We start from the raw sequence: 22,025 nt of genomic DNA on the forward strand, positions 1-22,025 counted from the left end.
CACCTTTCTCTTCCCTCCCCTTCTTGCTTCCATCACTCTCACTCCTTTCTCCACCCCCCTTTTCCCATTCCCTGCCATTGCTTTCCTTCTTCCCTCTTCCCCTTAGATGTGGCACCTCACATCCTCCTCTCTCCACCCCCTTTCCCTTTGGTCTGGCAGCTGGCTGGCATGATGCATCGCTCGCTCCCCCCCCCCGGACTAGTTCGGTATCGCTCTCCCCCTCCGCTCCTGTCATGTCTTTGAACTTCGAGGCTTCCTTCCGGTAGCAGCAGCAGCATCGGCAATGATGTAAGCGCTGCTTTCAGCCTGCCCCGGAAGAACTCTCTGTACAGTTTCCCGCGTAGGAGGGACTCTGTCCAGAGAGTGCTTCCGGGGCAGGCTGAAAGCAGCACTTACATCATTGCCGATGCTGCTGCTGCTGCTACCGGAAGGAATCCTCGACGTTCGACGATGTGACAGGACAGGAGCGGAGGGGGAGAGCGATACCGCAGTAGTCGGGGGGGTGGGGGCGGTAAAGATCGCAGGTCCACGCACCAGTCGGGGGGGAAGGGAGGGAGATGTTCAAGGCAGCTGGAGCTGCACCCCGGCGGTCCGCCCCGCCCTTGCTGCACTTCTGGCTGGGGAGGCTTAGCCTCCCCAAGCCTCTTATACTGGGCGCCTATGCTCATAAAATTAAACAACCCATCAAAATCAGAGGTGATGTGATTTATTAAATAGGTGTTTTCCACTGACCATACCTCTCAAGTACACTGTTACCTCCTAAGGAGGTTATTTCTTCTTTAGGGAGCTCATTTTCAAAAGCGAAAAACGTTTAAAAAGTGTCAAAAAGCAGAATTTAGACAAAAATAATCTCAAAACGTCTAAATCTGTATTTTAGAGACCTGTTTTGCAAACGTCTATCTATACAATTAATCTGTAATGTATCCAAATCACAAGGGGGCGTCTCGGGGGTGTTCGAAGGCGGGATTAGGGCAGGCTTAAGGCGTACTTAACACGTGGATGTTTTATAGCCATAATAGAACAAAATGAAAATGTCTAGGCCTGAAACTTCAACATTTTGGTCTAGACCTGTTTTTAGAATGAAAAAGACACAAAAAGGTGCCCTAAACGACCAGATGACCACTGGAAGTCAGGGATGATCCCCGCTTACTCGGCTCAGTGGTCACTAACCCCCACCCACCCCCAAAAATGTGAATAAAAATAGTACTTACCAGACTCTATGACAGCCTCCAGATATTATAGCCAGGTCTATTACAGCAGCATGCAGGTCCTTGGAGCAGTCTAGTGGCTGGTATCTATAATGGCTTAGATACACCCTTTAGCCAATATAAAACTGGTGTAAAGCACACCACTTTGTCACAATTAAAATGAGGTGCCAATTTATGGAACTTCCACCTTATAATTTGACTGTTGTGACATATTTTCTCTCCTACTTCACGTGTTACCTCATCAGAGGCATTTTCGAAAGAGAAGGGCGCCCATCTTCCGACACAAATCGAGAGAAGGGCATCCTTCTCAGGGTCGCCCCAAATCGGCATAATCGAAAGCCAATTTTGGGCGTCCTCAACTGCTTTCCGTCGCGGGGATGACCAAAGTTCCCGAGGGTGTGTTGGCAGCGTAACGAAGGCGGGACGAGGGTGTGCTTAAGAGATGGGCGTCCTCGGCCGATAATGGAAAAAAGAAGGCATCCCTGACGAGCATTTGGCCAACTTTACTTGGTCCATTTTTTTTCACAGCCAAGCCTCAAAAAGGTGCGCGAACTGACCAGATGACCACCGGAGGGATGACCTCCCCTGACTCCCATAGTGGTCACTAACTACCTCCCACCCCAAAAAAAACAACTTTAAAAACTTTTGTCTTTTTTTTTTTTTTTAGAGTAAGGGTGAAGGATGTCCTTCGCTATGCCTCCATCCCTGCAACGGCAGTTCGTCCTTCGCTATGCCTCTGTCCCTGCAACGGCAGTTGAGGACGTCCAAAATGTGATGTTTCTGTGAGAAGGACGTCCATGCATGCTATGCCTCTGACACCCCCTTTATTTATTTGGATTTTGGATCACAGGTAGCAGCAGTGGGATTTGAACTGGCCACCTCTGGATTGCAAGACCAGTGCTCTAACCACTAGGCCACACCGCTACTCCCTTGAAATTTGCAGGTCCCTGGGGGGGGGGGGGGGGGGGGGGAGGTATGTGTGTGCCAGCAGAGGCATAACTAAGGCGTGGACGTCCTTCTTTCAAACATTTTGGATGTCCTCAACTGCCCTCCCCCCCCCCCCACCCCCCCACAGGAACGGCCAAATTTCAAGGGAGTGGAATGGAGTGGAGGAATGGAGGAGTGGCCAGAGCACTGGTCTTGCAATCCAAAGGTGGCCGGTTCAAATCCCACTGCTGCTACTTGTGATCCAAAATCCAAATAAATAGTGGGGGTGTAAGAGGCACAGCAGGCATGGACGTCCTTCTCACAGAAACATCACCAGGCATGGACGTCCTTCCCACAGAAACATCACATTTTGGACGTCCTCAACTACCGTTGCAGGGACGGAGGCATAGCAAAGGACGTCCTCAACTGCCGTTGCAGGGACGGAGGCATAGCAAAGGACGTCCTCAACTGCCGTTGCAGGGACGGAGGCATAGCGAAGGACATCCTTCACCCATACTCTTAAAAAAAAAAAAAAAAAAAAAAAAAAGACATCCCTGACGAGCACATGGACGTTTTCACCTGGACTTGTATTTTTCTAAGTTTGTAGATGGCAATTTATTTAAGGTTGTAGACAGCTATTATACACACAGCTTGTCTGCATGTATGAAGCTGTCTTTGGCACTGGCTTCCCCTCCTTAGGAAGGAAATCGTGTGCAAATGAACTAACAGCGAGCAGCTCATTTGCATGTGATTTCCTTCATGAATGCCCGTTCCTTTCCGAATCGCTAAGGGAAGGGCTTTTTCCGTTCAGTTAGTGCATCAGTTAGTCCACTGCAGTGCCCCCTAGGGTGCCCGGTTGCTATCCTGGCATGTCAGGGGGACCAGTGCACTACGAATGCTGGCTCCTTCCACGACCAAATGACTTGGATTTGGTCGTGTTTTAGATGGGCATCCTCGGTTTCCATTATGGCCGAAAACCAGGGATAACCATCTCTAAGGTCGACCTAAATGGGCACCCATCTTGTTTCGATAATACGGGTTTCCCCGCCCCTTCGCCGGGACGTCCTTAGAGATGGGTACACTTAGAGATGGTCATCCCCGTTCGATTATGCCCCTCCTTGTGTTTTTACTATTGTCTATTTTTTGCTATTATTTATATTATATTGTAAATTGTTAGTTTTGTATTTTTTTTTTTATTTTAAATGATAGCATATCAAAAACTACAAATAAAGTATTAATGTTGCTCAGCTGGTTTCAGCATGATTTTCCTGGGCAAAACCCTGCTTGCACTGGAATAAACTTAAGAAGATGTGGTGCAATGTGATTCAGCAAGAATTCTTTGAAAGTCTGAATATGCACACAGGAAGAAACAGGTCTAAAAACTAGTGGCCTCCAATAGGTCTTTTTCAGGTTTACGGACAGTCACTACTTTGGTTTAGCTTCCAGATTTTGAGGATTCAGGAGAAGAGGAGTAGCTGAACACAAAACTAGAAGTGTAGTAACCTAACCTTCTTAGGAGTAGCCCCCACACCCTGGAACTCACTCCCAGAAGGGCTATGTCTGCTACCTCTACTTCAGAAAACAGGTGAAAGCCTGGTTCTTCTCCTAAGCCTTAATACATGTGGTGACTATCCACTCACCCTATACCTGGACTAGCTTGCTGCACTTCCAACTAGGATGGGTTTGAACTGAGCATGCTTGGGGAGTGCAAGCATTGGTGGCTGAAGGCACCCTGCTGATTTCATCGCTCCTGAGGCAGAACGAGGAAGAAGGAGGTGACTCAGGCAGTGGATTTCTTCAGCTGGCAGGGCTTCAGCTACACCACCAGTTATTGAACAGGTACTGCAGCTTTACGGGGGGGACTAAGCCCAAAGGGGGGCAGGGCAGGTCTCCAAGGCCCCTCCCCTACCCAGTGGCTATGCCTCTGAATAAAGGCCCTCTTCTTTCTCCCACCTCCAGGTCCAACTCCCTCTCCTCGGCCCCCCCCCCCCCCCCCCGTCCATTATCGCTCTTTCTTCCCTCTCTCCCAACCCACCCAACCCCCAATACAACAGCTCTTTTTCTTCCTTCCCTCCACCCTAGGTCCATTATCTCTCCCCTCCCTCCCTCCACTACCCTCCCTCCATTCTTCTCTCCCTTCTCCATCCTTCTCTCCCTCAATTCAGCATCTCCCATTTCCCCTTTCCCCCTGGGCACTGTCCATCATCTCTCCCCTCCCTGCAGTTCTCTCTCCCTCCCCCCCCCCCCCAAGGTTCTCCATCCCCCCCCTCCTCCGCGGTTCTCTCTGAATTCCCTCCCTTCCTGGACCCTGGCAGCTCCCTCTCAGGTCCCCTCCCCTTCCAACCCAGTTTACCTTGTCAGCAAGTCTTCGGCCCTGCAGCGCCAGCAGCAGCCATACTGAAAAGAGGATTGCGGCTGCACCGAGCCTTTCCCTCTGACCCGTACCACCCCTTTCTGACACAGCTTCCTGTTTTCAGGTGGGATGGGTCAAAGGCCTGGTGCACGCCGCAAGCCTCCCTTCAGTACAGCTGCTGCTGGCATTGCAGGACCAAAGAATTGATGACAAGATAAACTAGGTTGGAAGGGGAGGGGACCTGAGGAAGAGAGCCACCGGCAGTCCAGGAGGGAATGGAGAGGTACTGCACCATGTTTGGGGGGGGGGGGGTGCAGGAGGGAGGAAGAAGGTAGGCAGCATACTCATGATTAATGTGCAGCCCTAATATTTATATTTCTGGTGCTGTATCATGTTAGTCCTATTACTAGGTTTTAATTTACCATATCCAAGTTTACCTTGCTGATTGTATTTATGCTTATATTTGGTCATTTTACTGTTATGCTGTTATGAAAATTGCAAGTTTTATGTTAAACTGTACCTGCTGTACACTACCTTGGGTGAATCTGTTCATAAAGACAGTTAATAAATACCAAAAAATAAATACATAAAATAAAAGCGGTACTGCTGAATAGCATATCAGTGTCAGGAATCTCCAGTCCAAAACTGAGAGATCTGACCAGTCATTCGGCACCAAGTCCCACATTCCTCTCATCTCCTCCTCTTCAAGTTTAAAAGTTTATTATACCTTAAGAATTCAGTACAGAAAAAATGGGTCTGAAAACATCTCATTGTTATCTTATTCTATTTCACTTTCTCATTCTGAATCTTTTTCTTAAATCTTCCTTTCCTCTTACCTTTTCATGCTGGCTGCAATTTCCCCTCCTTTTCCTGGGAATAGTTGTCTCGACCTTGGCTCGCAGCATGGTCATGCTGGGAGTGACCAGGCAAATGTTGGCCAGCCCTTCCTGCATCACCACAGCAGCAACATCAGCCTTTGATGCTGGATCACAAGCTTGATCTGGAGACATGAGATGGCATCAAAAGAGATACCACAAAGAAGAGAATCAATGACTTGGATACTATTAAAGAACACCATGTTGAGAAAAAGTTATAATTTTATGGAGATGCATGCATAACTCATTCAAAAAAAAAAAGGAAAAAGAGGAGAACTGGTACTCCAACTGAATTATGGAGCAAAAATGGTCAAGAAGTCCTCTGAAATGGGAACTTTGTCAAAACATCATAGCACATAAAGAAGGAAACATCATCACTCGCTAAATGAAGGTAGAGATCTGATAGGAGCTCTATCAGCGTTTATCATAAAATCTTGATGCACATGTTAAGAGTTGTGTAGTGTCAAAGGCTTAGCTTTAAAATATTTTGAATATATCTGAAAAGATCAGAGTTTATTTAATAAGAGAATGTTCTCTCCCTGGAAAATATCGTGTGGGGTTCCTCAGGAGTCAATTATTTTAACTACATTAATTTATATATGAGGCCACTAGCAAATTTGATAAGATCAGAGGAGAAATATGAAACTCGGCCAACAAAGGAGGCAGCAGAACTTAAAACACAAAAACTGTACAGAGAAATAAATAGTTAACAGACTTACCTTCGAAAAACAAAAACAAAAATCTACTAATAAAGGTTAATTCTATAAGGAAGGCATCAAGATTTAGGTGTCACTCACATGACTAAATAACCTGAATACTAGCATTTATGCGCATAAATGCCAATATTCTGACTATGCGCTACTCTGTAAAATGGCACCTAAATGCGATGGCATTTAGTTTGCAGGTAGGCCTAGGGTTACCATATTTGCCTTGAGAAAAAAAAAAGAGGCCACCAACAGCCATGCTCCCTCCCCACCACCATACCACAGTCACCTTGATCTCCCCAAAGAAACCCCCTATCCACATCCCATCCATGATCCACCTCCCCTCCCCTACCTTACCATGCCCTGGTGGTCTACTGGCCTCTTTGGGGCAGGAAATGATCCCACTCTTTTATGCCCGGTGATGCCGCTCCTGTTTGCTGCTGGCACTGATTCGCCAGGCAGGAAAGAGTGGGGTCCTTTTCTGCCACGAAGAGGCCACTAGACCACCATGGCACGATAAGGTAGGAGAGGGGAGGACACCCTGAGACCCGCCAGCCTCAGCCCGCCCGCTTGACCGCAAACCTGGACAAATGGGCAGGCTGGATAAACCCGCCCAGACATCCCGCGGTGTCCTCAAATAGAGGACATGTCCAGTGTAAACAATGCTCCTACTGGCTAAGTCCGTGAAGCCTCCTCACCACCAGCACCGAGCTCTCTGTTTTCCTCTTTATGTGTTTCTTCTTCTTTCTGGGGCCTATTTTTGGGATTTGCAACCCAGCCCCCTTTTCTTCAACAGCTCCTCGGCTGTTTTAAACCCAGTCCAATTACAGCCAGGGTTCTCTCAGCACAGCTCAATAAAGTCAGGCTGTTTCTAACACAGTCCAATTACAGCCAGGCTTCTCTCAGCACAGTTCAATGGAGCTAGGCTGTTTCAAACACAGTCCAATTACAGCCAGGCTTCTCTCAGCACAGTTCAATAAAGTCAGGCTGTTTCTAACACAGTCCAATTACAGCCAGGCTTCTCTCAGCACAGTTCAATAAAGTCAGGCTGTTTCTAACACAGTCCAATTACAGCCAGACTTCTCTCAGCACAGTTCAATGGAGCTAGGCTGTTTCAAACACAGTCCAAGTACAGCCAGGCTTCTCTCAGCACAGCTCAATAAAGTCAGGCTGTTTCTAACACAGTCCAATTACAGCCAGGCTTCACTTAGCACAGTTCAATGGAGCTAGGCTTTGCGCGGGCTCAAAGCCTTGGGTCCCACCCTCTGGGTCAGTCTCTATTCTCCTGACCTCCCTCCCGCTTTGACCCAGGCCTCTCCCCTATACCTCCAGTGCTGGCTGAGCCATAGCCAAGAGCTCCATGGGTTCGTCTAAGACCAGCTCAGCCTCCTCTTGCTCCATCGCCTCTGGTTCATTCTCCCCTTCTCCTTCAGTAGCCCAGTCCATTTTCTCCTCCCCCCACCCCTTTTCCAGCTGATTACACTTTTCTTCATTAACTCTGCTAGGCTGCTTTTCCTTCTCCTGCCACCGGTTCCACCACCTCCTCCACCAGGTGGGAGAATCAGCTTTTCCTTTTCCCTGGTGGCCCTCTTCTGGAGCTCCTTGGTTCTGCACCCTACTTCTCCTTCCCCGGAGCTCTCCTGTGGCCTTCTGGGAGTTGTAGTTTCCCATCTTTATGTCCCTTTTGGGCATAACCTGAGCATCCCTAGGGTCTTCCCTCCTACCCTCCGGCTCTCTTTTCTCCGGTGGGTAGCTGGGGTCCCTCTTCCTTTCGGCATATTCCTTACACCAGGTAAAACCAGACATATGGTAACCCTAGGTAGACCTTCATATGGAAGGAGTTTGGGTAGAGCATAGGCAGAGAGTACACGTGCATGCATAGATTATAGTTTTTCTCCTTATATGGTGCTTAGCCTCTACCACTACATCCCAGAATGCACCAGGTAGGGGCTGGGCGTTGACATTTTGCAAAGGGTGGACCCAGTGGCAGGAGGTGTTGCTCCTGCCTCCAACGTTTTAAGATAGAATAGGGAGGGGAGGGGGGTCACTAGACCACCAGGTTGTTTGCTCGGGGAGGGGGGGGCGGGGTACACGGACCACCCGGGATTTACTGTGAGGGGTGAGGGTCACTAGAACACCACAGAGTTTTTAGTTGAGGTGGGAGACTTGAGAGTGGGTCCGCTAGACCTCCGGTGGACCCCCTCTCGAGCGCTCCCCCGCCCTACTATGCGCAACTCTAAAAACTGTGGTGTGCAAACTGTGAAATGTATTTGACAGCAGTGTCTAATGCATTTGACAGATTCGAATCGCAAACAGCAACCGATGCATGAAGGGGAATCCGTGCATCTCATTTGCATGACATCCCCTTTGTGCATTGGCACCCGTATTTAACGGTTGCCTTTGTGCATCTGCCCCCAAGTCTTTTGTATATGCAAGATGCCAACAGAGCCCTTCCTCTCAGAAACAAAAAACCTGTGTTGGGAGGGGGCAGGGAAGTGATAAGAGCCCTGAGCATGTGAATAGTAGAAAACACTTGTGCTTTTGTATTCAATTCTGCTATTACTGCCAGGTGTTGCAGTGTAGAGGTGGAGGTCAGGAGATACAGTGGCAGCAACAGAGAGAATCAATGTTGGACTACAATGGTGGGTGCAGTGAAAAAAGGGGAGATGCCGAATAGACGGTGGGGAGAGACTGGGCATGCTAGAACCATGAGGGAGAGGTCATGAGAGTGGAGAGGCTGGCAAGGAGAAACGTATGAGAAAAATGAAAATAGATAAAAGGAGGTGTTGTGCGGAGAAGAGAGACAGAAGAAAAGAACTGGAGACTGCAAAGGGATGTCTCTCAGGGAGGTGCTGGGATTGGTGAAAGAATATGAGAATAAACTAGATGGGGGTTAAATACAGAGGATGAAAATGGGGCACGGGTGACAGGGAACGAGGGAGCTAGAGTGGGTAAGAAGAGAGATAGACTACAATGGAAGTGAGAGAAGTAGATGGAAAACTGGTAGATAGATGAAAGGTTTGAAAAGGGAGGATTAAGGACTAGAGGAGGTGTGAAATATGAATTTATAAAGAGGCAGCAAACAATGACACAAAGGAAGAAGATGAAACGGAAAGATCATTGTCAGAGACAGGTATAAGAAAGAAATGGATGATGATAGAAGGAGAGATGCAAACTGGAAATGGACAGGAAACCTTAGAAAGAGTTAAGAGAACACAGAGAAAAGCAAAAAACAGACTAGGACCAGCATGAGTGTAAAAATAAAATGTCCAGAAAAAAAAGGAGTCCTTTAATGCAGTAAAAAAAGGCTTACCACAGTAATCTGCCTGTCGGCATGTGCTTAAGTGTGTACTTTTCTTGTCATTTTTCGAAAGATGGTGTTTCGGGTACTACATAACATTAGCATGCACTAACTGGATAACACAAACTTAACGTGGGAGCACTCTGCCCCCTCCTTAACAGGACTATATTTACTAAACACCATCACTCTTGGTTCACAATAAAGTATCTGTATGACCTTCAAAAAGTACCCTTCAAACCTAAATTGAGTATGCGGAATAAATACAGCCAATGAACTTAGTCAAACACTTTGTTTAGGTCATAACTAATTGCTAGGGCTTCAATATCATAACAGGCAATATTCCTAGGCCCCTATAATTTATGTACATTATATAGAATATCATCCTCGTACATTATATAGAATTTCATGCTCATACAAACCCCGCTTTGTCTATTTTACTAAACAGGAAATGACATTCATCAATCAATTTGCCAAAATATTTAAGCCTACATTTAATAAGGAAATAAGGCGATAGGAGGAGGAGGAGGAGTGTTTAAATTTTCCCCACTTTAGGCATAAGGGCAACTAATGCCCAACTAATCTTTATTGGTAAACTCAATGCCTTAATTATCATAGCAAAGTAACTCTCCAGGGGCCCCCACAGTTGAGTTTCAAGATGACAACAGAACTCTCTCAAAAACTCATCTGGACCTGCTGCTTTATTTAATTTAAGCCTATGGATAACTTTTTTAATTTCCTGGGCCACTACTGGAGCATGCAACTCTTTGTGTTCTTCCTATGACAATCTGAGTAGCACTAGATCATCAAAAAAAAAATTAGAGGGTGGGAGGAAATCTGTAACCATCATCGCACCTGTATATAGTCTTATTAAAAACCTGACAAAACAATTGGTTATATCTTTATTTTTCCTCAATAATATTCCATCTTTATCATAAATGGTATCTACATAATTTGAATCCAATTGAAAGTCTAGTTGTCAAGCTAGGCAGTTCTCAACTTTTTATACATACAGTGGGGGAAATAAGTATTTGATCCCTTGCTGATTTTGTAAGTTTGCCCACTGACAAAGACATGAGCAGCCCATAATTGAAGGGTAGGTTATTGGTAACAGTGAGAGATAGCACATCACAAATTAAATCCGGAAAATCACATTGTGGAAAGTATATGAATTTATTTGCATTCTGCAGAGGGAAATAAGTATTTGATCCCCCACCAACCAGTAAGAGATCTGGCCCCTACAGACCAGGTAGATGCTCCAAATCAACTCGTTACCTGCATGACAGACAGCTGTCGGCAATGGTCACCTGTATGAAAGACACCTGTCCACAGACTCAGTGAATCAGTCAGACTCTAACCTCTACAAAATGGCCAAGAGCAAGGAGCTGTCTAAGGATGTCAGGGACAAGATCATACACCTGCACAAGGCTGGAATGGGCTACAAAACCATCAGTAAGACGCTGGGCGAGAAGGAGACAACTGTTGGTGCCATAGTAAGAAAATGGAAGAAGTACAAAATGACTGTCAATCGACAAAGATCTGGGGCTCCACGCAAAATCTCACCTCGTGGGGTATCCTTGATCATGAGGAAGGTTAGAAATCAGCCTACAACTACAAGGGGGGAACTTGTCAATGATCTCAAGGCAGCTGGGACCACTGTCACCACGAAAACCATTGGTAACACATTACGACATAACGGATTGCAATCCTGCAGTGCCCGCAACGTCCCCCTGCTCCGGAAGGCACATGTGACGGCCCGTCTGAAGTTTGCCAGTGAACACCTGGATGATGCCGAGAGTGATTGGGAGAAGGTGCTGTGGTCAGATGAGACAAAAATTGAGCTCTTTGGCATGAACTCAACTCGCCGTGTTTGGAGGAAGAGAAATGCTGCCTATGACCCAAAGAACACCGTCCCCACTGTCAAGCATGGAGGCGGAAATGTTATGTTTTGGGGGTGTTTCTCTGCTAAGGGCACAGGACTACTTCACCGCATCAATGGGAGAATGGATGGGGCCATGTACCGTACAATTCTGAGTGACAACCTCCTTCCCTCCGCCAGGGCCTTAAAAATGAGTCGTGGCTGGGTCTTCCAGCACGACAATGACCCAAAACATACAGCCAAGGCAACAAAGGAGTGGCTCAGGAAGAAGCACATTAGGGTCATGGAGTGGCCTAGCCAGTCACCAGACCTTAATCCCATTGAAAACTTATGGAGGGAGCTGAAGCTGCGAGTTGCCAAGCGACAGCCCAGAACTCTTAATGATTTAGAGATGATCTGCAAAGAGGAGTGGACCAAAATTCCTCCTGACATGTGTGCAAACCTCATCATCAACTACAGAAGACGTCTGACCGCTGTGCTTGCCAACAAGGGTTTTGCCACCAAGTATTAGGTCTTGTTTGCCAGAGGGATTAAATACTTATTTCCCTCTGCAGAATGCAAATAAATTCATATACTTTCCACAATGTGATTTTCCGGATTTAATTTGTGATGTGCTATCTCTCACTGTTACCAATAACCTACCCTTCAATTATGGGCTGCTCATGTCTTTGTCAGTGGGCAAACTTACAAAATCAGCAAGGGATCAAATACTTATTTCCCCCACTGTATATGTTTTATTACTTTGGTAACAAGTTACTAGTTCTCTTAGCCCAGTCATGAAGCAGAGTATTTAGAGTTACCTGGCTGCCAACAGTCTTTATAAGCCCTAGTGGGCGCATGCTTAAACTATTGTTTTTCCTTTTCTAATTCTTTTTCAAGGTTCTGACAGGCACTGAAGACCTCCCACCGAGCTGCCCTTATAGAATGACAACCTGGATATGAGGTTAGTGACCCATTTGTACAGTTAGGGTGAACACATTGGGGGCCCTGCTTGGGAGGTTGTAGCTTGTCAGAGAAGGCTATGTGGAATGTGGCGGTGAGGGGGGGACGGGGACTAACCTTTCTGGATTCTATACAATTCCCTGAGCACTGGGAGCAAGAAAAGAATACCCAGCAACTGAACTAAGAAAGATATCAGCATACAATTTGCATAGGCACATGAACAGTGGACAATGCTTGCTAATAAGATCCAGGAAGGGAAAAAAAGGCCTCAAAGGGTGGGATATCTGTTTACCACAGGACTTTACATGACCAGAAGGTGGTTGATAACTGGGGATCATGGACTCACCCTAACTGTAAAGGGACCCAAATAAAGGCCATAAAGCTGGTGAGCCTAAAGAATTAGAGACCAAAGGAGGACTGTGGGACCAACTTCTAATCAGGAGGAGTGAAGCCAGAGAACAATGGTTGAAACAGGTACAAAATACCTCTTCTTAAATCTTTCTTGACACATAATTTTCCCCCTTAACACTGCTTTAGCAGCTTCTCAGAAAAGGGTGAAATTATCCTCATGCATTTTATTATGACTGCAATGTAGACCTCATTTTTCCAGTATGTAGGGTAGAAAATTGGGGTCAGTACAGAAGTACTTAGGAAACATCCATCTTCTACTGCTCTCAAAATCTACGATTCCCTCAAGTTCTCCATGGTGCAGGATAATGCAAACACACTGGTGGCCCTCGCCACGGGCTGCCTGCCTGGACGCATACTCCCAGTTTAAAGCTGATTAGATTAGATTCAACCAATAAGCTTAGAGTGACAGCTTCCCACCTTGTTCTCGTACAGCAAATCAATAGTTTTTCCTTTTCCATGTATTGCTACAGATGTGCTCTCTCTTTTCCCGCACAGGAAAGCTGCGGTTTTATCTTTTCATTCATGGAGCAAATAAGTGCCGACCCAACGGGCCTTGTTAAGGTACCAGTGGGCTCTCAAGCAGTACCAACGGGTCCCGGTACCAACCTTTTCTCCCCTCAGGGGAATTTGAGTTCAGACTCAAATGACGATGATTACACCCTCCAAAGAGAAGACTGTCAAAAAGTTTAAGGAGTCACCAATAACAGCGCCAGTTACGGCACTGACACAAACACCGGTCACCAACTCCTCTTTTTTCAAAGTGCTCCAGGGATTCTACTCCCTCATCGAAGATGGCGCAGAAGGATATAATGCCAGAGACACCTCAAAAGAGGTTCAAAAAGGTGAGCAAAACTAAACATTTACTCGCCTGTCAATCAGCAGGCTACTGTGCAAATACCTCCTATTTAGTCAGGACCAGCCACACATGAAGCAGCTTCTCTGCAGTTCCAATGTTTTCAGCAAATGTTACAACAGCCACAGTTGCTGACACAGATTGCTTTCCTGCCTTCTGTACCAACTACAGTTCCATTGCCAGTACTGCATACTCCCTCACCAGCTCCTTCTATGCATCCAGTCAGCCCTGCTCTGTCCTCTTAGCAATGCCTTTTTTTCTCAGTCTGAATCTACTGGGGTTTACTCTTCTGAGGAAGACAAGCCTGTTCCAAATCAGCTGCCTTCAGACACTGTAATTGAAGTTTTACTGCAGAACTAGTAAAGACAGAAATTCCTAAAAAGGTCAGTTATAATAAATTTATTCAAAAGCTGCTGAAAGATCTTGCTTTAGGAACACAAGCAAGTACTATGAATAAAAAAGACTTTTGAAGCATTCTTACTTGTACTGACACTTCCTCAGGACCAGTGGCGGTTCCTACAGACAAAAATATGGCAAAACCCCTATACTCAGTAATCTACTTCAAAGTGCCTAGATGCTAAATACAAAGTTCACCTTGCACCAGGTCATGAAAACTCAGTGATATTTGAGGCTGTGATCAATAAGTCAAAGTCTATGAATTCTCAACCTTAGTTTTCTCCTGGAAATACCCAAAGACTTTATATGCAGTCGGCCACAAGGGTTTTGCAGGAGCTATGCATACCTCCAGAATAGCTGCAAATCAATTGCAGATATTGCACTATCAGCACTCTAAACTATGTTCTGCATTGGAAGCTGTTTCTTCACCTTTACTAGAACAGGTGGCACATTTTTTATCTGTACTGGAAGAAATTACTTTTCATCTGATCAACAATACTTATCACTTCCAGGCTAGTAGCTCTCTCCATTGCATCACGAAGAATTGAATGGCTGCATGCGTCAGGTCTTAGAGATGATCTTCATGACAGACTAACGGATGCCCCATGTCTGGGAGACAACTTGTTTGGGGATAAAGTAAAGGATACAGTATTCCAAGTTAAAGAAGACAGATCTACTTTTACGGAGCTTTCTAATCCGTCTATTAACTGTACTTCATCTTTTAAAGACTGGAATAATGTATCCTTTCATAAAAGTTTTCAATATCAACCTGCATACTGATGCAACCATCATTTGAGCCTTTAGCATCAGCTTCTTTGCAATTCCTTACATGAAAAGCATTATTTCTGGTAGCCAGATGAGTAAATGAACTACAAACATTGGTGCATTATCCTCCGTATACACAATGTTACCCTTTTAAGGTAATCTTACGTACTCCAAGTATCAGGCAAAGGTGGTCACTGCATTTCATTTCAATCAGAATATTGTTTTACCTGTGTTTTATTCAAAACCTCATTTTTCCACTGCAGAAGTATCTCTTCATACATGGATTGTCGAAGAGTTTTGTTATTTTATCTTCAGCATACAAAATCTCACAGACATTCTTCTCAGCTTTTCCTGTCTTATCACCAAAAGTCTCATCAGTAACCAAACAAACTTTATACTCCTGAATTGCAGCATGTATCTCTTCTTCTGGTATCAACAGAATCAGCAAGTTCCAATTGCCATTGGAGCTCATTCTGTGCATGCATAGGCGATGTCTGAAGCTTTCCTCAAAGGTCTTCCTTTTCTGGACATTTGCAAAGCGGCCAAATGGTCTATGACACATACATTTGCACAGCACTATTTGTCTTGAAACTGCTTCCTGTGCAGATGCTGTTTTTGGTCATACGATTCTTCAAAACTTGTTTACATGACTGTCCACTCTTTTTCACTGTTACGGGTTGCATTCCGAACATTGCAGGGTATTTAGCAACCCTATGCTAGAAAATTACCAGTGTGTCTGCGTGATCCTGCCCCGCCAAAAAAGTGTTGTTGCTTACCTGTAACTGGTGTTCTCCATGGGTAACAAGATAATGTAGACACACCATCCCTCCCTCCTTTCCCACTTATTGGGATGTACTGTTATAGGAAGGTAAAAAAAAAATAACGAATGAATGTATTCTCAGTTCTGCATGTTCTTTTTTTTCCATTACTTAATAAATACGCTTTTATTCTGAAGTTTTTTTCTTTGCTTTATTTATCATGGACTGTTTTTCTTGTTCTTTATGCTGATCTATCTTTTGGACGTTTTTGTGACATCCTGGCTACTTAGTTAACCGGTGACTTGCTGTTCGAGAGCAAGGTGGGAAGCTGTCACTCTTTGCTGATCGGTCGAACCTAATCCAATCAGCTTTAAGCTGGGAGAGTGCATCCGGGCAGGCAGCCCACAGAGAGGGCTACCAGTGTGTCTGCATTATCCTGTTACCCACGGGGAACACCAGTTACAGGTAAGCAACAACACTTTCACCCAAACTGGGGAATGGTCAGAAAACGCCCACTGGATTTATCTCCACATCAGAAATGAAGACATAATCCAACCTAGGTGCAGACTTGTGTGCCTAGGCTATAAGAGTAAATCCCTTTTCCATAGGATGCAAAATTTGCCAAATGCAGGCACATCCATAATCCCTCCTGGTTTTGCAGACATCTATCTACTTGTGGATCCATGACCATACTATACTCCCGATGCCATATATTGCTGTATAAAAGGCTCCCCCCTCCCAACAAGAATTCATGTCCACCCATGTTCAGACAAAGCGAATGCTACATACCTGTAGAAGGTATTCTCCGAGGACAGCAGGCTGATTGTTCTCACTGATGGGCAGCCCCTCCAATCGGAAACTTCACTAGCAAAGGCCTTTGCTAGTCCTCGCGCGCCCATGCGCACCGCGCATGCGCGGCCGTCTTCCCGCCCGAACCGGCTCATGTTCGTCAGTCCCATATGTAGCAAGACAAAGACAAGGGAAGACACAACTCCAAAGGGGAGGCGGGCGGGTTTGTGAGAACAATCAGCCTGCTGTCCTCGGAGAATACCTTCTACAGGTATGTAGCATTCGCTTTCTCCGAGGACAAGCAGGCTGCTTGTTCTCACTGATGGGGTATCCCTAGCCCCCAGGCTCACTCAAAACAACAAACATGGTCAATTGGGCCTCGCAATGACGAGAACATAACTGAGATTGACCTAACAATTTATCCAACTAACTGAGAGTGTAGCCTGGAACAGAATAAACATGGGCCTAGGGGGGTGGAGTTGGATTCTAAACCCCGAACAGATTCTGAAGCACTGACTGCCCGAACCGACTGTCGCGTCGGGTATCCTGCTGCAGGCAGTAATGAGATGTGAATGTGTGGACAGATGACCACGTCGCAGCTTTGCAGATCTCTTCAATAGTGGCTGACTTCAAGTGGGCCACTGACGCAGCCATGGCTCTGACATTGTGAGCCGTGACATGACCCTCAAGAGCCAGCCCAGCCTGGGCGTAAGTGAAGGAAATGCAATCTGCTAGCCAATTGGATATGGTGCGTTTCCCCACAGCCACTCCCCTCCTGTTGGGATCAAAAGAAACAAACAATTGGGCGGACTGTCTGTTGGGCTGTGTCCACTCCAGATAGAAGGCCAATGCTCTTTTGCAGTCCAATGTGTGCAGCCAACGTTCAGCAGGGCAGGAATGAGGACGGGGAAAAAATGTTGGCAAGACAATTGACTGGTTCAGATGGAACTCCGACACCACCTTCGGCAAGAACTTAGGGTGAGTGCGGAGGACTACTCTATTATGATGAAATTTGGTGTAAGGAGCATGGGCTACCAGGGCCTGAAGCTCACTGACTCTACGAGCTGAAGTAACTGCCACCAAGAAAATGACCTTCCAGGTCAAGTACTTCAGATGGCAGGAGTTCAGTGGCTCAAAAGGAGGTTTCATCAGCTGGGTGAGAATGACATTGAGATCCCATGACACTGTAGGAGGTGCAGAAGGTAGTCAAGCAGGGTCTGTGTAGGACAAGAGCGAGGATCTAGGGCCTTGCTGTCACACCAGACGGCAAACCTCCTCCATAAAAAGAAGTAACTCCTCTTATTGGAATCTTTCCTGGAAGCAAGATACGGGAGACACCCTCTGACAGACCCAAAGAGGCAAAGTCTACGCTCTCAACATCCAGGCCATGAGAGCCAGAGACTGGAGGTTGGGATGCAGAAGCGCCCCTTCGTCCTGTGTGATGAGGGTCGGAAAACACTCCAATCTCCACGGTTCTTCGGAGGATAACTCCAGAAGAAGAGGGAACCAGATCTGACGCGGCCAAAACGGAGCAATCAGAATCATGGTGCCTCGGTCTTGCTTGAGTTTCAACAAAGTCTTCCCCACCAGAGGTATGGGAGGATAAGCATACAGCAGACCTTCCCCCCAGTCCAGGAGGAAGGCATCCGATGCGAGTTTGCCGTGGGCCTGAAGTCTGGAACAGAACTGAGGGACCTTGTGGTTGGCTCGAGATGCAAAGAGATCTACCAAGGGGGTGCCCCACACCTGGAAGATCTGGCGCACTACTCTGGAGTTGAGCGACCACTCGTGAGGTTGCAAATCCTGCTCAACCTGTCGGCCAGACTGTTGTTTACGCCTGCCAGATATGTGGCTTGGAGCAACATGCCGTGACGACGAGCCCACAACCACATGCTGACGGCTTCCTGACACAGGGGGCGAGATCCGGTGCCCCCCTGCTTGTTGATGTAATACATGGCAACCTGGTTGTCTGTCTGAATTTGGATAATTAGGTGGGACAGCCGATCTCTGAAAGCCTTCCAGACCACTCGTAACTCCAGGAGATTGATCTGCAGATCGCGTTCCTGGAGGGACCAGCTTCCCTGGGTGTGAAGCCCATCGACATGAGCTCCCCACCCCAGGAGAGATGCATCCGTAGTCAGCACTTTTTGTGGCTGAGGAATTTGGAAAGGACGTCCCAAATTGGACCAAATCGTCCACCAATACAGGGATTTGAGAAAACTCGTGGACAGGTGGATCACGTCTTCTAGATCCCCAGCAGCCTGAAACCACTGGGAAGCTAGGGTCCATTGAGCAGATCGCATGTGAAGGCGGGCCATGGGAGTCACATGAACTGTGGAGGCCATGTGGCCCAGCAATCTCAACATCTGCCGAGCTATGATCTGCTGGGACGCTCGCACCCGAGAGACGAGGGACAACAAGTTGTTGGCTCTCGTCTCTGGGAGATAGGCACGAGCCGTCCGAGAATCCAGCAGAGCTCCTATGAATTTGAGTCTCTGTACTGGGAGAAGATGGGACTTTGGATATTTTATCACAAACCCCAGTAGCTCAAGGAGGCGAACAGTCATCTGCATGGACTGTAGAGCTCCTGCCTCGGATGTGTTCTTCACCAGCCAATCGTCGAGATAGGGGAACAAGTGTACTCCCAGCCTGCGAAGCGTCGCTGCTACTACAGCCAGGCAGTTCGTGAACACTCTGGGCGCAGAGGCGAGCCCAAAGGGTAGCATACAGTACTGGAAGTGACGTGTGCCCAGCTGAAATCGTAGATACTGCCTGTGAGCTGGCAGTATCGGGATGTGTGTGTAGGCGTCCTTCAAGTCCAGAGAGCATAGCCAGTCGTTTTCCTGAATCATGGGAAGAAGGGTGCCCAGGGAAAGCATCCTGAACTTAGGTCTAGGATGGGTCTAGGATGGGACGCATCCCCCGTTTTCTTTTCCACAAGGAAGTACCTGGAATAGAATCCCAGCCCTTCTTGCCCGGATGGCACGGGCTCGACCGCATTGGCGCTGAGAAGGGCGGAGAGTTCCTCTGCAAGTACCTGCTTGTGCTGGAAGCTGTAGGATTGAGCTCCCGGTGGGCAATTTGGAGGTTTCGAGGCCAAATTGATGGTGTATCCTTTCCAGACTATTTGAAGAACCCAACGGTCGGAGGTTATGAGAGGCCACCTTTGGTGAAAAACTTTCAACCTCCCCCCGACCGGCAGATCGCCCGGCACTGATACATTGATGTCGGCTATGCTCTGCTGGAGCCAGTCAAAAGCTCGCCCCCTGCTTTTGCTGGGGAGCCGAGGGGCCTTGCTGAGGCACACGCTGCTGACGAGAGCGCGTGCGCTGGGGCTTAGCCTGGGCCGCAGGCTGTTGAGAAGGAGGATTGTACCTACGCTTACCAGAAGAGTAGGGAACAGTCTTCCTTCCCCCATAAAAACATCTACCTGAGGAGGTAGATGCTGAAGACTGCCGGCGGGAGAACTTGTCGAAAGCGGTATCCCGCTGGTGGAGCTGCTCTACCACCTGTTCGACTTTCTCTCCAAAAATGTTGTCCGCTCGGCAAGGGGAGTCCGCAATCCGCTGCTGGATCCTATTCTCCAGGTCGGAGGCACGCAGCCATGAGAGTCTGCGCATCACCACACCTTGAGCAGCGGCCCTGGATGCAACATCAAAGGTATCATATACCCCTCTGGCCAGGAATTTTCTGCACGCCTTCAGCTGCCTGACCACCTCCTGAAATGGCTTGGCTTGCTCAGGAGGGAGCTTGTCCACCAAGCCCGCCAACTGCCGCACATTGTTCCGCATATGGATGCTCATGTAGAGCTGGTAAGACTGAATTTTGGCCACGAGCATAGAAGAATGGTAGGCCTTCCTCCCAAAGGAGTCTAAGGTTCTAGAGTCCTTGCCCGGGGGCGCCGAAGCATGCTCCCTAGAACTCTTAGCCTTCTTTAGGGCCCGATCCACCACACCAGAGTCATGAGGCAACTGAGTGCGCATCAGCTCTGGGTCCCCATGGATCCGGTACTGGGACTCGATCTTCTTGGGAATGTGGGGATTAGTTAAAGGCTTGGTCCAGTTCGCCAGCAATGTCTTTTTTAGGACATGATGCATGGGTACTGTGGACGCTTCCTTAGGTGGAGAAGGATAGTCCAAGAGCTCAAACATTTCAGCTCTGGGCTCATCCTCCACGACCACCGGGAAGGGGATGGCCGTAGACATCTCCCGGACAAAGGCCGCAAAAGACAGACTCTCGGGAGGAGAAAGCTGCCTCTCAGGGGAGGGAGTGGGATCAGAAGGAAGGCCATCAGACTCCTCGTCAGAGAAATATCTGATGTCCTCCTCCTCCTCCCACGAGGCCTCACCATCGGTATCAGACACAAGTTCATTAACCTGTGTCTGAAGCCGTGCCCGACTCAACTCCGTGGAAACACGGCCACGGTGGGATCATCGAGAGGTAGACTCCCTCGCCAGCACTGGCGAAGCTCCCTCCGCTGACGTCGTCGGGGAGCCTTCCTGGGAGGCGGCCGCATTCGATACCGCAAGCGGTACCGATGTCGGAGACCTCACCCCGGGCAAGGGGCCAGCCGGCGCCTCACTCGACGATACCGGTGGCGCAAGCACCCCAGTACCGGAGGGGAAGGGCGCAACAGCTCTCCCAGGATCTCCGGGAGAATGGCCCGGAGACTCTCGTGCAGAGCGGCTGTGGAGAAAGACATGGAAGCCGATGCAGGCGTCGAGGTCAGAGTCTGTTCCGGGCGTGGAGGCTGTTCCGGGCTGTCCACGGTGGAGCGCATCAACACCTCCTGAACAGAGGGTGAGCGGTCCTCCCAGTGCCGATGCCTACTGGGTGCCGACTCCCTCGGCGACCCAGAGCTCTCGGTACCGTTGCGGGAAGGTGACCAGTGTCGATGCTTCTTTGATTTCTTCAAACGAAGCATGTCACCGGAGCTTCCCGGTACCGACGAGGAGGACGTAGAATCCAGCTGTCTCTTCCTCGGGGCCGAGGCCGAAGAAGGTTGGTCTCGGGGGGGCTGTACCGCAGGAGTCCTCAGGGTAGGAGGAGACACACCCGAAGGCTCACCACCACCAGCAGAGGAATGGACAGCCCTCGCCTGCACTCCAGTCGAAGCACCACCGTCCGACGACATCAGCAACAGCGGAGGTCCCGGTACCACCGACGCCGAAGCAGCCTTCCAATGTCTCGGTACCGACGATGCAGAGGGTCGATACCTCGATGCAGTCGATGCCAAGGTCGAAGGTCTTGATGCTGCCAACGTCGATGCACTTGATGCCTCCGGTGCTGTTGTCGACGAAGAGCCCGAGAACAACACGTTCCACTGGGCCAATCTCGCAACCTGAGTCCTCTTCTGTAAAAGAGCACAATGACTGCAGGCCTGCGGGCGGTGCCCAGCCCCCAGACACTGAAGACACGACGCGTGCCTATCAGTGAGCGAGATTACCCGGGCGCACTGGGTGCACTTCTTGAAGCCGCTGGAAGACATCTATGACATGGGCGGAAAAATCACGCCGGCGAAATCAAAATTCGCGATGGCGACGAAGGGCACCAAAAACAAGGGAGAGAGAAAAAACCCGTACCGAGGCCCCAAAAAAGGCCTACCCCGAAAGCGAAAGGAAACTTACGTCGGGGAAACAAACTGGACACACAGGAAGGGACAAAGACCGAGGTCGTCTTCTTTTTTTTTCTAGCGAAATCGCGAAGACGCGCGAGGGTCAACTTTGAGGGGCGCGAAACGGCGCAAAACACGACCGTCCCGAGCGCGGACAAAAGAAGACTGACGAACACGAGCCGGTTCGGGCGGGAAGACGGCCACACATGCGCGGTGCGCATGGGCGCGCGAGGACTAGCAAAGGCCTTTGCTA

General features: G+C 48.2%; 1 protein-coding gene across 1 annotated transcript in view; it reads right to left on the reverse strand.

The window, feature by feature from the left end:
• Nucleotides 1-22,025, reverse strand: part of PELO (pelota mRNA surveillance and ribosome rescue factor) — a 368,678-nt gene that overhangs the window by 313,011 nt on the left and 33,642 nt on the right. The window contains 1 exon segment of the mRNA XM_030210814.1: nt 5,325-5,488. Within this exon segment, the coding sequence (XP_030066674.1) occupies nt 5,325-5,488 (164 nt within the window).

The sequence above is a fragment of the Microcaecilia unicolor genome, chromosome 7 (genome assembly GCF_901765095.1).
Source record: "Microcaecilia unicolor chromosome 7, aMicUni1.1, whole genome shotgun sequence".
NCBI lineage: Eukaryota > Metazoa > Chordata > Amphibia > Gymnophiona > Siphonopidae > Microcaecilia > Microcaecilia unicolor.